The sequence below is a fragment of the Bombus fervidus genome, chromosome 13 (assembly GCF_041682495.2).
Source record: "Bombus fervidus isolate BK054 chromosome 13, iyBomFerv1, whole genome shotgun sequence".
NCBI classification, from domain to species: Eukaryota; Metazoa; Arthropoda; class Insecta; order Hymenoptera; family Apidae; genus Bombus; species Bombus fervidus.
The window spans coordinates 8569658-8586601 of NC_091529.1; the positions used below are offsets into that span (position 1 = coordinate 8569658).

A 16944-nucleotide genomic window follows, 5' to 3' on the forward strand; every position below is an offset into this window, starting at 1 on the left:
TCATGGGAACAGCCCCTAGAGCGAGAGCCATCCACCTTTTAGACGCAGTTATCTTGTCAGAGCCTTGGATACATAGTTACAGAATGCTCCACGAACACTATCCTGCAATCCTGCAGCATAATGTTCTCTGCATCCTCCTTATCGTCATTTGCATTCTTTCAAACTTCCAAATTCCGTATCTTTGTTTCTCTTTCTACGATACAATGAAAATGTATTTCCACAGTATGACCTTCTCTACATTGTTCAGCTATATTTTTTCTGAGTTTTCCTCAAAACTATTCGATACAAGCTACATATCGTTGAAAGTCTCTTGAATTCAAAAAATTGTTCGAGTTTAAGAGAAACATATAAAATTCATCATTCAAAAACAAAAAAAAAAAAGAATGACGCTCCTTTGGCTTATTGAGCAAGATGTTAATATCAAAGAATTCGAAAATTATAGTAGTCAAAACAAATTCATCATAGTTAAAAATAACAATCACGACGTGTTCATGAATTAGCAGTAAATAATACATGTACTTTGTATTCCAAGGGAGAATCTTACAGATTTACGTAGGTGATATGCTGTTGCACGAATTATATATTTGTGGGGAATATTTATTATTAGATAAAGAGTTATAATAATTTTCATATATTTTTCTATTCGCTATATGCTATTACTGCGGCTACGATAATACAGAATTTTTAAGGAACAAAGCAACAGTATGGAACATAAGAGAATTTAACCATAAGATAGGTGGTATTTTACACAGCAATGTGCAACATGTAAACCGAAAGCTCCAGCGTTGATTACGAACAGGTACATAAATTTAATGCTCGCCTAAGATCACGTCCGCATATTTTACACTTTTTATACGCGATTAGCAAGATGCTTTACGTAACGAGGTTGCCGCGAATCGCGTAACATGAGCGGTAATAAACACGCGCGAAACATGTCCTTTCCACGAATAACTTTCCATCCGCGAATTACCCGCTTGATAGATTCGTCATTTGATAATAAGAACAAAAGAGATTATCAACATTTCTGGATTAACGATTCAAATTAAAGTTTTCTTTTGTGATATTTCTTCTTTCGGAGAATTAAGAAGAATTATTTCATAATTAATACAATTTTTCATTTCTTCTGATTCTGGACAATTATATTTAATATTTCACAAAGATGTCACTTCTTTGGAAGAGGAAGATGCGTTCTCTAACAGAAATATTCTTCTTTACTAAAAATCCAACTTCTTCTTTGATGTATAATAATTTTATCTAGCTAAACCGCTTACCATAATTCTATTTAACTAAACTAGTTACAAATTTATTGATCTATACCTAATTATTATTTATCAATAAACCGAAACACTCTAAAACTGAAAATCTGTAATCGCTAATTTAAATTAATGTTAATTTAAATTTAAAAGTGTCCCTAACATTTCTTCAAAGGACTAAAAAACTACAAGTGTTTCCTATTTCTCCTTCTAGACTTAATATACGATATTTTCATCTCGTAAAAAATAGCTATAATGTGTCAACTTATCAATCAGCCGCTCCAAAGTGTACTTGATAAACGACCACGATTGGTTCAACAATGACATATTCGAGTAACAAGTCTCGAATGATAATTCGAAACGATATGTGTAGAGGAATGACAAATGTCGAAATCTGGGGACAACCACACCCAATCGAATTTGGCACGCGAATCAATCACCATAGTCTGTATATACAGTCGCTTGGTTCACCGAGTGATGACGGGCGATATCTCCCACCAGGATCATTGGAAAGGACACGGCTATTTCTGGAAGGTGATCCTCGGCTAATGCAAACACATTCCATAAACGTCCCAACGATTTTTCATCCGGTTTAGAAAGTGAAGGAAAATCGGCTAACGCGACGAATTTCAAACCTGCAAATCGCGAAAGTATTTGACGAAAGTTCCGCATTTGGCAAAACTGACACGTTGAATGTATGCGGAAATGCGGATTTTCTTTTCTTCCAATCGATTCTCCGCTTTTATAAGAAACCATTTCTGATTGAATTTCATTCGAATCTAAATGTAATATTGCTAGTAAATTAGATTACGTTTCCATTAATGACTAGAAATGTTACAAGTGTTAAAAAATAATAACTGTTGCTTCTTATAGATGACGATAGAGAATGGCAATCTTTTTGAAATTTTCTTCTTACATTTGGACTATAGGGATCCCTAGAAGATCCTAGGGAGAACCTAAATTCCCTATAATATAATATTGCCTTAATCCTAAAGTATGTGAGAAAACAATTAATTTAAAGAACGCTTAAAATATTATATGATTCTTTATAAATTGTTTAAGCATCTAAAATGTTATATTTAATGTTGTTTTTATGATATTTTTGATAGAGATAAAGTGATGATAGATTTCTGTTAATTAAAAAGTTCTCTTTAAAAAAATACAAAATATATTGCCTAACGATTTTAGCATGGTAATTAATTATTATTCTTATCATCGAAATTGCATAATAAAGTTAGTCATGTATAATGTATAGTGTTTGGGTGTACTTCTCATAGTCGATACACCATACGCCATACAAGTTAGAAAAGACATCCTACGTGAACGCGGAACTTGCGGCGAAGCCCTACAAGTGCAAAGTCCTCGTGAATGGCCTCTATGCTTCGTAGCTTATGACATAATAGTTTTATGTATGCTGCATATGGCGCGACGTAATGTAGTTACGGGATCGTGGGCGCAAGATGCGTCTGAAAGACGTTGCTTCTAAGTATTGTGACTTTTATAATTTATTCTTGTCGTATGACTTGGTAAACCAAAGGAAACCGTTGCAAACTGTTTTGTCTCTCCAGAATTGTACATAGAATATTCTATGCTTTCGTGATCTCTGTGCTTCTTTTAAAGATTCAAAGTCCTAGGTTGTAAATTTCCCTAGATCTTACACTGCTCAAGGAAATCGAAGATTCTTAGACTTCGTATTTATCAAGGCAACCTAAAATCCTATTATGCTTCAAAGTTTTCTAGTTCTTAATCTTCGATCTTCGAAGACCTTGGATTTTTCAACAGGTACAAATTTCTATATTCCCGAGATCTCACATTATTCTTTCGAAAGAAGAAACTCGAAGGTTTTTATACTTTGTAAATTCGGCCAATCGCGAGGAGACGCGTTCGCGAGGAGGCGCGTCAACGGGAGTCGTAAATTCCCGTTACGATTGTATCAATCGACACCACGAGCAGGTCGATCCCCGTATTTCTTTTGGGATAATAGGGGTAGTTCAGTTGGAATAAAACTGTAGTCTACAGTTTTATTAATATATATATTTATTTCTATTTTGCACGGATACACACTCTCATACACAAGCGAAGAATAAGTGAATTTGATTACTTAGACGGAACGTAAAGTTAATATGAATGCCCGATTGTCGTACGAACAGTTGACTTGACTGTCGCGAGGGCTTGAAGAGCCAAAGGAACCCGAGAGATGTGTGGCACAGACTGGCCTAGACTCGGCTCACAGTTCGTTCTTTTGCCATCTCAGGAGTAGGAGACTTTCTACCGTCTTAGGTAGTGGATGATATTGTTTTTTGGGATGAAGTCCTTTTTTTCTTTGTATACACATCCGCTCTTTCCGTATGGCAGATACCTGTTTTATTCGTGATTGTTACCAGCACGTAATAAATTCCAGGTAGTGGTGATTAGCCCGCTGTAAACGTAAAGTACTTTTCGGGACTCTACGTCCCGTAATTTTAGTGCAGACCGATTAACCCATCTACATACGTTAGACATTAAACTATCGTTAGAGTATATGGTGGATCCTTGGGTCTGTAGAAGGTCAGAATAACGGTATGAGGGCCGTTGACAGTCAGGTAATAAGGGCTGATTTGTTGGCCGCTTCATACGGCGTAACATACTTTATATTATAAACTAAAATTCTATATTTCAAAATTTCTTAAATTTTACGTTCTTCGCTTCTCTAGAGACATCGAACGCTACACGTGTGCATAGCATTTATGATTTGCCCAAGAAAGATGATCACGATCAGAGTCTCCCATTACCGGAAGTAGCAGCCACGCGTCGCTTATCTCACCTTTTCTCTTACGGTTTCACGTGTTCATTCTTCTGATTTTATAGCGTTCTTAAAATTCGCGAAACTAAATCACTTTTAATTTTCATGTCTGGCATCATTTACACTTAACCGTAATTAGTCAGTTGCTTGAATAAAACGGCTGATAGCTCAAGTGTAACGAAACGATCGAGCAAACACGAGTCGAATATGCCAGATAATACATACAGCCATTTATTAATGTTCATGGCGAGGAAAAGCCTCGCCGGTAGAAAATTTCAATTTTCACTTACGTAACAGCGCCGCCCCTTACATAATCTCATAATCGAATGTAACGCTGTCGCGAAATAGAGAAGACAATCGTGAAAGCGTGAGAATTATTTCCTACGTCCTCTCTAACGAACAATTAGATACATCGATGTAGCGAACAAAGCTACTAGAATCTATACCTCCGGGAGAAATTTTCTAATCTTACCTAGGAAGACGTCGAATATGATAATTTGTTCATTTATGAAGATATCTTAAGATTAAGAGGAAGATTTCAAGAGAAATTAACTGTCAAGTCGTTTTTGTTTGATTATGACAGGAACTGTAAACTTTTAGCGTAAATATAACCGTTGCAAATATTGAAAGATTAATGCAAAAACTATCGAAGATGTCTGTCAATAAAAACGCTCGGTTCTATAGTGTTAATTTTAAAGTATAATTTTATGTTCTCCTAGAAAATATGAAACTTTATATTTCGAGTTTCCCTAGATACTATTTTTTATATTTACCTAAATTCTTCTAGAATCATTTTCTAAAATTAGAAATATATAGGGATCCCTAGAATCATAAGTATCCCTAGAATTATAGGTATCCCTAGAATCATAGATTTCCCTAGATATAATATTTTCTTAGAAAACTTAAAATATTTTTTAAATTCTCATGTGACTATTTGTGAAATAGAAACAATATGTATATGTATTTGACATACACCTTCGAAATACGTAGAAAGATGAAGTTCATTTGAATAGCATGTGAGAAGACGATTAATTAATCCTACCTTTGTGTGAAGAAACGCCAGAGATTTGTTCACGTTCTCGATTTTGTGCACCCGCATACGACCATTGTTAGGTTTGGCCAATCGTTCACCGGAGATGATCTCTAGCAGTTTTAGTAATTTCTTGCCGTCCGCTAGATCCGTGAATAAATCCTCCACTTCCATACGTGCCTGCGAAGTGAAAGTAATCGATTCAACAAGTCTCCGGATTCCTTCCTATGTAGATATTCTAGCGACCCTAATATGACGTGTGTCATTCTTATAAATATCTTAGGTATTTTTATAAATACCGTATCATCTACATTTTCTAATTACTTTTTTACCATTTTTTTTTTCAAATTATTTTAATGTCTTTTACAAGCAATTGAGAAATGTTGTATTCACACAAAAGTAGGCCATTTTTACAAATATCTTTAGTATTGTTATATTTTAATTTTAATTACTTTAATTATTTTTAATTACTTTTAACAATTTTTAAGAAATTATCTACAATTTTTTCCAGGCAGTAGAAAGATAACGTATTCGAAAAATTAAAAGATATATTCTCTTAAGAATTACTGTCTCTTTTATAATATCAGAAGTTATATAAACAGTAAAATGTACCTTCAACAGAAACGAATTGATCCATTTGGTGAATGTCTTCTTCTGTATATGCAAACGTTCCTCCTGCAGGGCCTTAATACGGCCCTGCTCAAACCTCAGTGTATCTTCCCTCTGAGTCATTCTCTTCTGTATATCAGTACCACCCCTGAATTTGTCGACTCTGGACGGTGGATAGTTTGGCGTGTAGTCGAAGATGTAACTCCTTGTTTGGGGTGCGGCGCCAAGCCCAACACCGGGCACATACTGCGCCCCTGAAACCAAACATTTCACCAAAATTAGACACGCTTTGAACGCAGATCCTTATTTGGAAAGGTTTTAGAAACACTAGTAACGGAAATGGAAATTTCTGTTTTCTTTCGAATGCGATGTTTCGTAGGAATGCTAGGGGAATTTCTAAACAGTTCTATTTTAGTTTCAATATTGGTAAAATATAAAACTTTCCTATAAATAGAGCACCGAAAATAATCATAACGGTGTAAAGAGTAAGTCGTAAAAGTGTGTAATATATTTATTATTACACAAATTTCGCTAAATTTTTCAAATCACGAAAACTAGAAATAGAATATTCACAGGCGTGAGGTTGTAATTTGGTTAGTTATGGAACTTGTATAATACTCGATAGAATGATTCTATCAAAAATTGAAATACGTGACTAAGTTCAAGTTCTCATAATTTGGCTTATATTAGGCTATAGTTCTCAGTCCACAAGAAAGTATGATACCATAATATCATTAAAGTAAATAAGAATTTCAATTTTTAATATCAGGCATTACAATAGTATTTAACTTAAAAATAGGAAATAATTTTTTTAATTCAACTATTACATATAAAATACTTGTGTTCCAGATGCTTAACTTCGCACTAAAACTTTACGATTAAGGATCAAGAAGAACAATGAGTTCCCTTTCTTTACCTTATTGCACAGTAGAAAGGAAGCAGAGTCCTATTAAATCCCAGTTTTTCCATATACACACTAAACAAGCAATTCAAGTTCGCGTACACATTTATTCGGTTGTTGTTCGGTCCTTATAAGGCGAGAAAAAATTTATGACACATGCCGACGATAGCAACGATAAACCGGGGACAATAATCTCGTCGAGTCACGAACACTGGTAAAAAACAAAACGGTTCTCTCAGGTAAACGTCGTTCGCGCTTACTCTTTATTTACTTTGCACACGTTTCGCCACAATGCTGCCCTCTTTTTTCCCCTAGTAACCACGCTCGTCCGCCATTGTCCGTGAACGACGCATTAATTTTGCCGGTAGTTTAATTCATGAAAGTCAGTGAACAAGATTTCTTTTGGAAGGGTAAGATATAAACCAGAAAATTGAGCATAAAATCAATCATGACTTTTAATTAATGATTCTAACAAGATTAACAAGATTAAAGACATTCTAACAAGATTAAAAAAATATTATATGCTAAATAAAATCGGAAATTTATGTTGAATAGGTATCAATACTTGTTCTAGGGATTACAAATTCGTTTTTATGCTTTTCGATTTTTTAAAGTTGGCTGGAATTCTTTATTTTGATCGTTAATTTATACGAAAACACGATCGTAAGACGCAAGGGTTATTTCAAGTTTTACAATTTTTTAGTAGCATCATGATCTTCTGATCTCTTGATCTTTTGATCTCTTGATCTCTTTAGACAATTACGTATCATATAATCCTCGATAACGATTCATCCGATAATTTATCAAAGATAAAGGATCATCACACAATAAAACATCGTAGAAATTTAGTAACAAAATTACCTTAGTAAATATGTTATACAAGATAATCCAAAAATAGATGATACAGTTCAAGGAGTTTTTCTAAAAACAAGTATAAGAAGAGTTCTAGAATTCTTCTTTAATTTCGTCATATTTACATTTTTTATCTTCATTATTCTTTACCCTTAAGCGTTTTTCTCTACGCTGCTCGTTATATCTTTTTTACTTTTAATGTTTCGTTCTTTTTCTGACATATATACATTTTCTTCTTATTTCTTATATATATATATGCGTTACAGATTATTAAAGAGAGATAGAACTCTAAGTTAGCAGAAGATCCATACATTTTCAAAAACAGATACTGTTAACTTGCCAATGTAATCGGTAATAAGCGCGTTAAAAAACTGATGACAGTCGTTTCAGTGATACGAAATGGGGCGGATAATAAACTCGTAATTCGCTAAAACGAAAGTTTTTCAAAGACACGAATTATACTCATTACAGTTTAAGGTGTTCAAGCTCCAACAGTGTGTTTTATCGTATTGATCTATATCCAATAATCAACTCATATCACAGAGTTATCGTTTAAGAGATTAATCTTTTTAAGTATTTTATATTTTTTCCAAGACGACAAAAAAACATTATTGCACAGAAGAATTCAATAAAATAACCCTGATGACTTTCATTAATAACGGATAATTTTCTATTTCTACGACGATGGAAATGATTCTTTCACTCTCAGGGAAGATACCTTATCGGAACCTGGTGATAGCTCGTGATTGGAATAGTCGAGCACACTGTGGCACAATTCTCCTTTTACTTCGTGTAATTTTATGTTGAATGAATTTTATATAATTTTAATGTAACCCTTAATATTGTTACGAGCTTATAGAACATTTTGATATTTAATAAGATTGTTCAAACAATTTTTTAACGAACCTTTTAAATATCTTTTCTAATCTTTCTATAGTATCTTTTTAACACCAAAGTAAGATACGTAAAAACATTCTTTTTAAGTGAGTTAGAGATAAAACAATGGAAATTTATGGATAACAAAACGACGGAATCCAATTTAAAGACGTAGTTTTTTCCGGCTACTAAAACTTCCATTTATTACTCTATGTGCTACTTTAATTAATAAGTGTACTGATCTTCTGTTCTATATACATATGTATTTGGACTTTACAATTATCATCTAAAAATTATACGAACTTCCACTACAGCTTATTATGAATAATACTCTAATTTAAAATTATCTCCAATTCGGAAACAAAAATTATCCAACCGACAACTTATACGAAGAAAATTCTAATTTTATTAATTTATTAAATGAATTTTTCTATTTAAACAATTGAGGGGAATAAGAATTGCAAAAGGATTACAAATCGTTACCACATACAATTTATTCCGATTAGTTCACCGAACGACGCTTATTTGAATAGTATTTATATCCTTCATTATTGACGCTATGTATCTAAGCAGTGACTGGAAGCATTACAATTAATTGAGCTCATAACTAAATACGTTCGTGCTGTGATCGTTTATGTCTACATACACAACGAGTGTTGTCGTTGAAAAACATATTCGATAAGAGTGTTCATTATGTTAATGCAATGCTATCTTGAAATTGATGTCTGACAAAAGAAGTCGGTTTTCATTGCAAAACCACTCGCTAATTAACACGAATTCGTCGGTAAAGGTACGTTGTTTGTAGACATGTCACACCTGAGAATTCTTGCACTCCTTTTAGATAACGACAAGCGAGAATTTTAATGTTAAATATCGGGAAAACGATATTTACACGATACATCATCGGAATATATTGTTTTAAAGATAGTAAGGGCAATATAAAATATAAATGATACACATTATATGTTTATAATATGATATACAGTATATATTCATCATAACTTCATTAGTATGAGTCACTAGTAAAATTTAACCTCTTAACTTCCATACATCCTGTTAAATAAGTATACACATAGTCCTTGAAATGTAAACCACATTTAATCTACTTTGAAACACTTGGAACCTAACCTAAAATATCTATGAAATTAGATAACATCAATGTTACCTTGAAAAATATTTTTGTTTCACAGGATATATAGTTAAAGAAACTTTTTATTCGAATATGAATGAAATGAAACCTATGCTGTGTCGTTTAAAGCTAACTTAAAATCTCTACTTAATTATAGTTGAACAACGTCGATATTCCTATGAAAGATATTCTTCCTTTAAAAAATCTAGTAAAGACGAATTTTTTGTTTAAATGTGAATCAGACTTAACTTACGTTCTTTCGTTGAAACTTAATCTAAAGTATCTATTAATTTAAACTTAAATAATATCTATGTTTGTTTTGAAAAAGTATTTTTTCTCGCAAGAACCTAATTGTAAGGAATTTTTTACTATTCTAAACAACAAGAGAAAACAACAAAAGATGTAGATATTCAAGAGAAGAAAAATGTGAATTATATACGCCAATGAGGAGAAACAGCAACCTCAGTGGTTAGCTCGCGTTCGCACTGAAAAGCGTGCCAATAGACGGCTACGTGCGAACCGAGAGGGCAATGACAAGCAGGTAACATCGTAGATTTGATTAAAATGCTTAAACTCTGTCTCTGTCTGAAGCTGTTCGTCGCTTTCCTAAGCCGTTGGAAACCATGTAACGCGATTGTAACGCACGCGCGTATATACGCTTGCGGATTCTTCGAGCGTAACGTCTGCAAACACAACTACTTACATACGTTCCTTGTAGTTTTCAGCAAACTTTACTTCGGAACCTGCCCGAACTAAAATACATATAATGCATGATATTATGATTTTTCTAGGGAATTAGATTGAGAATTGAACGTAATAATTTTTTGGAAAAATTGTTCAGTACTTATACAATAAGTACTTCAGTAACGAAGAGATACTGAAGCAGGATGACTATGGAAGAACTTAAAATAATTTGTGTAGAATCTAGAGACAGACTATAGAATTTTACGTGTTCCGCAATGTAAGGTTAAAAAGCAGCCATGATGGATTTCACTGTAATAGAATTGTACAAAACAAATGTATGTATTTAGAGTTGAAATAGAATGTAACTAATACAAATATTATTTTTTAATACATACATTTCAATACTTTTTACAAAAACTTTTAATTTCTAATTATAATTTTAAAAATATTTAACCTTTTCCGGCATGATTCATCTCTAATTCAACCTAACCAAATCAGTCATTAAATCCTATAAATAGCCTCAAATTACATGAAACAAATCAAACTTCTATATTTAAAAATAAGCTTAAAAGTTGTTTAAACACAAAAAAACAGTGAATCCCGATAGAAAACACGGGTCGATTAAATCGAACGAGCTTAGCCGACGAACAGTTAAATAGTAAACGACACTCGCTCATCGAGCTCTAATTACATGGAATGCGTGGCAGAATTTCGATAGATAATGTATCTGTTAAGATAAACATGCGTAGATATAGCAGTTTCCAAATCGTTCTTCTACCATGAAAAAACTACCACACCCATAATCCCTTTCGATAAAAAGATACAGAGATTTTAACCTATCAACGCCTAATCCTATTCAATGGCGTCTAATCAAGAACTTCGTTAGAAACACAAATGTGATCCTTTATCCACGTTTTACGATCTATTGATTCACAAATTAAATTACAACTGGTTAAATTCAACGTACCATAATGATAATTGCCTGACACGGTTGTCCCTTTCATTTTTCAATGGCCGTTGATCCACTGGTCTGCTTTCATGACTTCTTTCACCAAAGTCAATATCACGAAAAACTGACGAAAATCACGACTCGATATCGAAACGAGGAGACGACGAATGAAGAACGATTGGACGTCTACGAATGGCGACACCGAACTGATTCAGCTGTTAACTCAAGACCACTTTAACTGCCAGGACTCTTATCGCGTATCGCGAACATTTTGTGTCCGTTCTTTTATATAATAACGTTAACAATAAGTATATGAGTATAGAGCACAATTTTTTTTTTTTTAAGAATGTATGCGACATGATCGACTTACAACAACAATACGTAAATTTTTATCGTTACTTGTTTTGCAATTGTAAAGTTTCGTGATATATTATCTGTCAAAAGCAAGTGGCCAGATATTATACGTATATATGCTCTTCTGAACGAGAATGTACCTACCAATGGCGTAGCAATTAAGTTATTGATTGTAATCGAATATATGTAAATCTATATATAAAATTAAAGTTTATGTTAATAATAATAGCACTTTTTTTAAATCTGGCAAATTGTTAAGTAAAGGTAATTTAGAATTCGATCGATTGAATGGTACTGATGGGTGAAATAGGTAATCTGATTTTAAAAAAAAAGAAGAAAGAAAGAAAAACGCAAAGGGACAGAAAAATTGTATCATTACAGTAACTTCCGTGGAAACTAAGATTAAAATAGCAAGTAAACTAGAAATAATAATAGTCGATAATAATAGAATAATACAATTATACTTGAATAAAATATGTTTACAAATTCAAATAAATCATAATTTGCTCGTAGCATGATTAAGCATGCATCGTTTTCGAGTTGATTAGATGATCGTTTGTACATAAACTGCGATGCAATTATGCAGTCGAGCACGAACCGTGACGTTTTCATAGGGACGCGGGCTATGTAATGTGTACGTTAGAATGAATTTACATAAATTAAACGTACGTTGTATGACCGTGATACAAGAGACGATAATTTTTTAAGAAAGTATTAGCGGGTGCAATTCATAACTTATTAATTCAAACTTTCGCGTGTGAGTTTCTCTTTGGTTTCGGCCGTGAAACAAATTTTTAATAGTTTAACAATGATTTAAGATTTTATTAATTCTCCTAAAATTTAAATAAATGGTTATTCTCTATGCGATAGAAAAGTATAATTCGATCGAAAATGAGTTGCAAAATTGTTACAAAAATTTGTAGTTTTTATAGAGTAAACATCTGCCAAATTAAATTTAATGCTTGCCATTTAAGTCTAGTCGAAGGTCTGATGTCACGAGGCAGAAACACGTACGATAAATAAATTTTTATGGCATTAGCATATCGTCATCTAGTGATGTAACGTCTTCAAACATAAAGAATTATTGAAATGTTCTTCACTGTGACAAGAAATGAGAGATCGTTTTTAAAACTCGATAAATACACTGAAAAGAACGAATTGTTTGATCGTCTAGTTTCAATCGTGTGAAATAGCGGTAACTTTGAAATATTATCATGAATTTGCTGCTTTTACTTGTTAAATTTTTAATATTATTAGGGAATCTGTCAACATCCACCAACAATGTCAACATGCATTTATGTCTTCGATATCTGTCAACAGCTTTAACGTTGGTCAACATTTAGGCTTGTTAACATCTTTCAACATCATCAGCTTTTAAACATTGGTCAACACGTATTACTAGTAAGTCAACATTTATAGATATTCTCAACTTTTGTCGAGTCCAATCAATATACATACTTTACGGCTATCAACATTTAATAGTATTTTCAAAATTCATTCATATGAAATAAATAATATAAAATATAAGCTGTATGAAATAAAATTCATACGTTGAAGTGAGTCATTTCACAAAATAGCTTCTCAAATATCGCGATAACTTATTTTCGATACAAATTTCGATTACCAATATCGAATATCATTATTACATGGCAAACGCCTTGCCTTGTGTGACTTGTTCTGCCGATTATCTGATAGAAGTGACGATGACGTTATAACTTATAAATCCATGCCACTACTACTTCTTTCTTTTTTTGATAACACCGATACTCAAAATATTTGATAGAGAAAAAAAGAAATACACAACCATACAAAAATATTTGGAACTTCGTTGATATTATGAAGACTGGTGACGCGACACTAGCGCCATATGGCTGTTAACTATTTACTGGCGCACACCATTTATTCATCCAATTTTGAATGTCTATAATTATTCATTGCTTCTATCTTTTTATGTTTCAAATATTCAAACTTATTGAATTTTTCCATAAACATAACAAAAATTATATTTGGTTATTTCGTGGCGTGAACGTTACGCCAGATGCTAGTACATATGATACTTATAGTATATTATTTCATGGAATCATTTATTTATATTCGCTTAGTTTCCATTTACTTTCAATTAACCTTCCATACGAGGCATAATAGAAAGTAAAACGAAATCCAAGGTGAACCCACTAATTTTCAATGCATCGCCAGGATTAATTGTACTTACAAATTCTAGAAGGAAATCTATAAAAGCTACGAGATTAATCTAGGAGCTTAATTACTTCCTTCTTGATGTTTACAACGTCAATTTTCATTTGCTTTAGATTTGATCGTTCAGCTTCGACTGAAATAGCCAGCGTATAAGCTCGTTTATTCGGACAGCAAATAGGAAGTTCGAGATTCGCCCGGAAGCACGCTACATGCACCTCGACACCGCTACAGAAACACCTCAATGATTTGCAGCAACGTCTATAGATAAGAATCAATGACTTTTCGATATTGGTTCTAGATATAAGATGTATCAGAAAGCAATTTTTTATCTCAAAATTGAAAAAGGTAATCGATTACATATTTTTTATATTACGAAGATTATTTGTACTTCTTCATACGCAATAATTCGTCCATTCTTATAATTTTTACATTGTACCAATCTTGTCCATTTATCAGTTAAGGAAACATAGACTATCTAGACCAAGAATAATCGAAAACTCTTAAAAGGACTTTTTAAATAAATAATTAAGCTTTGAATTATTGACATAACCTTTCAAGCTTCCTTTGATATTTTTATTTATACAAATTTCCCAATTCAACAACTAAAGATACATTACCGAAAATAACCTTAAAATAAAAAATCGAATGGCTCGATGAAGAAAACGAAGAATGAATCGAAGATGAAGCGTTCGACGAACTTGGAAGATGGTCGATCGCTGCCAGGAAGTACGAAATTGTCCCGGAAATGCGTCGTACGCAACGATGGGGCAGGGAAGACCGTGGCAAAGAAGACCAGGTGAAATCTGAACCGTATTATTATCGAGACTCGTCCTGACTCACCTCGAAAAGAGACACCAACACACTATTGACACTGATAACTTAAATCTAGCAAATATTCATCTGATATATTACACACGCGCTCGCAACCGAGGGAGACGAAATATAGAATGTGGCAAGCTGTACCAAGTTCAAACGATATGACGACATGTCTATATTTGGCAACCAACTGACATTACCAACGACAACGATCCTCTCCTGCAACCCTATACTTTTCAATGGCACTTGTTGCTAGCCGTCTACCATTTTGACCGTGAATTTAGTAGTTCAGGATCGTTATGTAGGTTATCTGATGGAATATTCCAGCATTCAATCTTTTTCTAACTTATTTGTAGTGGTATGAATAGAACATGTAAGTTGTTTCCACATTTGAGGTTAGTTGTTTTGAAAAATAAAGTCCCTAGACATTGTATATCTACATCATGTTAGATTGAGAAGTTGTAGGATAATTTTTGTAACTTATTCGTAGTAGTACGAGAGCCATCTATATGTTGTTTTCACTTGAAATCAGTTGTTTTAAAAAATATTTCTAGGTGATCGAATCAGTGTATGTTTATCTCATACTAGATTGAAGAGTTGTGTGATAAAATGAGTAATATGAGTATAATTGGAGTTTATAGTCAACTCAATGTCATTTCCAGGGATTTAAATACAGTATTAAGCTAGGAATGCAGCACTTTTTTTCCTTGCGGATGCATACGATTACAAATATAATTTTTAAAATATTCTATGCTAAATTAAGTATAAATATAAGAATTATATGTATGTAATTCTACTTTTACTATACAGTAATATCTTGTGAAAGAATCGGAGTCCCGCAGAAAAAAAATTTAACGAGCAGGAAGTAATATAATCTTTACGATATACCATAAGCGAGCCCTTCATTCACTTGTTCCGTATAACAGTTCCTTACCGGAAGTGTTTCTTTATTAAAGGAAGTAGAACAATGATGTTACTATGTGAATGAACGTAAGACACCAAATACACAATACGCACGAAAATTACAGAGTATTGCTAAAAAATGTTCTCGGAAGAAACGAATCTCATAATCTCTAACTAAATTCAATGTTTTATCTAATAGGATAATAATTTTTTGAACTCAATGTTGACAGTCATCTGTAAGTTTCTTTCCGTTCACGTAAGAGACAAACACGTTGTTTGACGTAATTCGATTTTAATTTAAATATGATATCACTTCTTGAAATAACTTTTATGGTCCCAATCTCGTTATATGTTACTACAACTGAATCATATTTACTGATAAGCCAACAGATAGGATAAAATGCAATTTGATTACTCTAGTTTGCATAACTGTTTTGAAATTATGTGGCTGGAATTTATTTTCATCGTTTACATCATAGCTAATTAGGAAGATCAGTAATCTTGATTATAAGACGATTAGTTCTATCATTCTATCATTTTTATTTAAGGCAGTTAAGATACAATTATTTCCCAGCTTGCGTTCAAAATACCGACAGTTTTCCGCGTAGATTAGAGCAAGCAATACGAGTGCAGCTAATATTTACATAATTGCGAAATGTTCCATCGCGAACGAGCTGTAATTTATTTAGCCGCTTGGCAGTTCGTTAATCCAGATGACATCACTGGTTTCTCAGAAGTTTACACATGTTGCCGACATTTAATTTCAATTTCACGGCGTCATTACACGCCGCAAGCTCAATAGGAATGCCATCACGATGTCTGACGAAGTGCAATGGAAGATTCTTTCCGGTTTACTTCGTCCCTTTTGCTTGAATCATCGCCAATTATGATACGCGCATCGTACACAATTTAAAAAATCCAAGAACTTGGGAATCCAAAAATTACACAATTTAAGTACCCAAATATTTGATTATTCAGGGATCTGAGAATTCTAAAATTTCAGTATTTGAAAATTTGAAAATTTGAAAATTCTAATATTTCAATATTTGAAAATTCTAAAATTTCAATATTTGAAAATTTGAAAATTTGAAAATTCTAATATTTGAAAATTTGAAAATTTGAAAATTTGAAAATTCTAAAATTTCAGTATTTGAAAATTTGAAAATTCTAATATTTCAATATTTGAAAATTTAAAAATTTGAAAATTCTAAAATTTCAGTATTTGAAAATTTGAAAATTTGAAAATTCTAATATTTCAATATTTGAAAATTTGAAAATTCTAATCTTTCAATATTTGAAAATTTGAAAATTCTAATCTTTCAATATTTGAAAATTTGAAAATTTGAAAATTCTAAAATTTCAATATTTGAAAATTTGAAAATTTGAAAATTTGAAAATTTGAAAATTCTAAAATTTCAATATTTGAAAATTTGAAAATTTGAAAATTCTAATATTTGAAAATTTGAAAATTTGAAAATTTGAAAATTCTAATATTTGAAAATTTGAAAATTCTAAAATTTCAGTATTTGAAAATTTGAAAATTCTAATATTTCAATATTTGAAAATTTGAAAATCCTAATATTTGAAAATTTGAAAATTTGAAAATTTGA

At 32.3% G+C, this 16944-nt stretch overlaps 1 protein-coding gene across 4 annotated transcripts in view; it reads right to left on the reverse strand.

Annotated features, from left to right (window-relative positions):
• Kst (spectrin beta chain, non-erythrocytic 5 kst) overlaps positions 1–16944 on the reverse strand; it is a 60210-nt gene that overhangs the window by 31866 nt on the left and 11400 nt on the right. For 2 of the 4 annotated variants that reach the window (XM_072015833.1, XM_072015831.1), the window contains exons 1-3: positions 11084–11278; positions 5678–5928; positions 5078–5245 (exon numbers count right to left, since the gene is read on the reverse strand). In XM_072015833.1, coding sequence (XP_071871934.1) covers positions 5078–5245; positions 5678–5928; positions 11084–11120 — 456 coding nt within the window. In that variant the 5' untranslated portion in view covers positions 11121–11278. Of the gene's footprint in view, positions 1–5077; positions 5246–5677; positions 5929–11083; positions 11280–16944 lie in introns of those variants that run through there. The other 2 variants (XM_072015832.1, XM_072015834.1) reach the window with 2 other exon arrangements.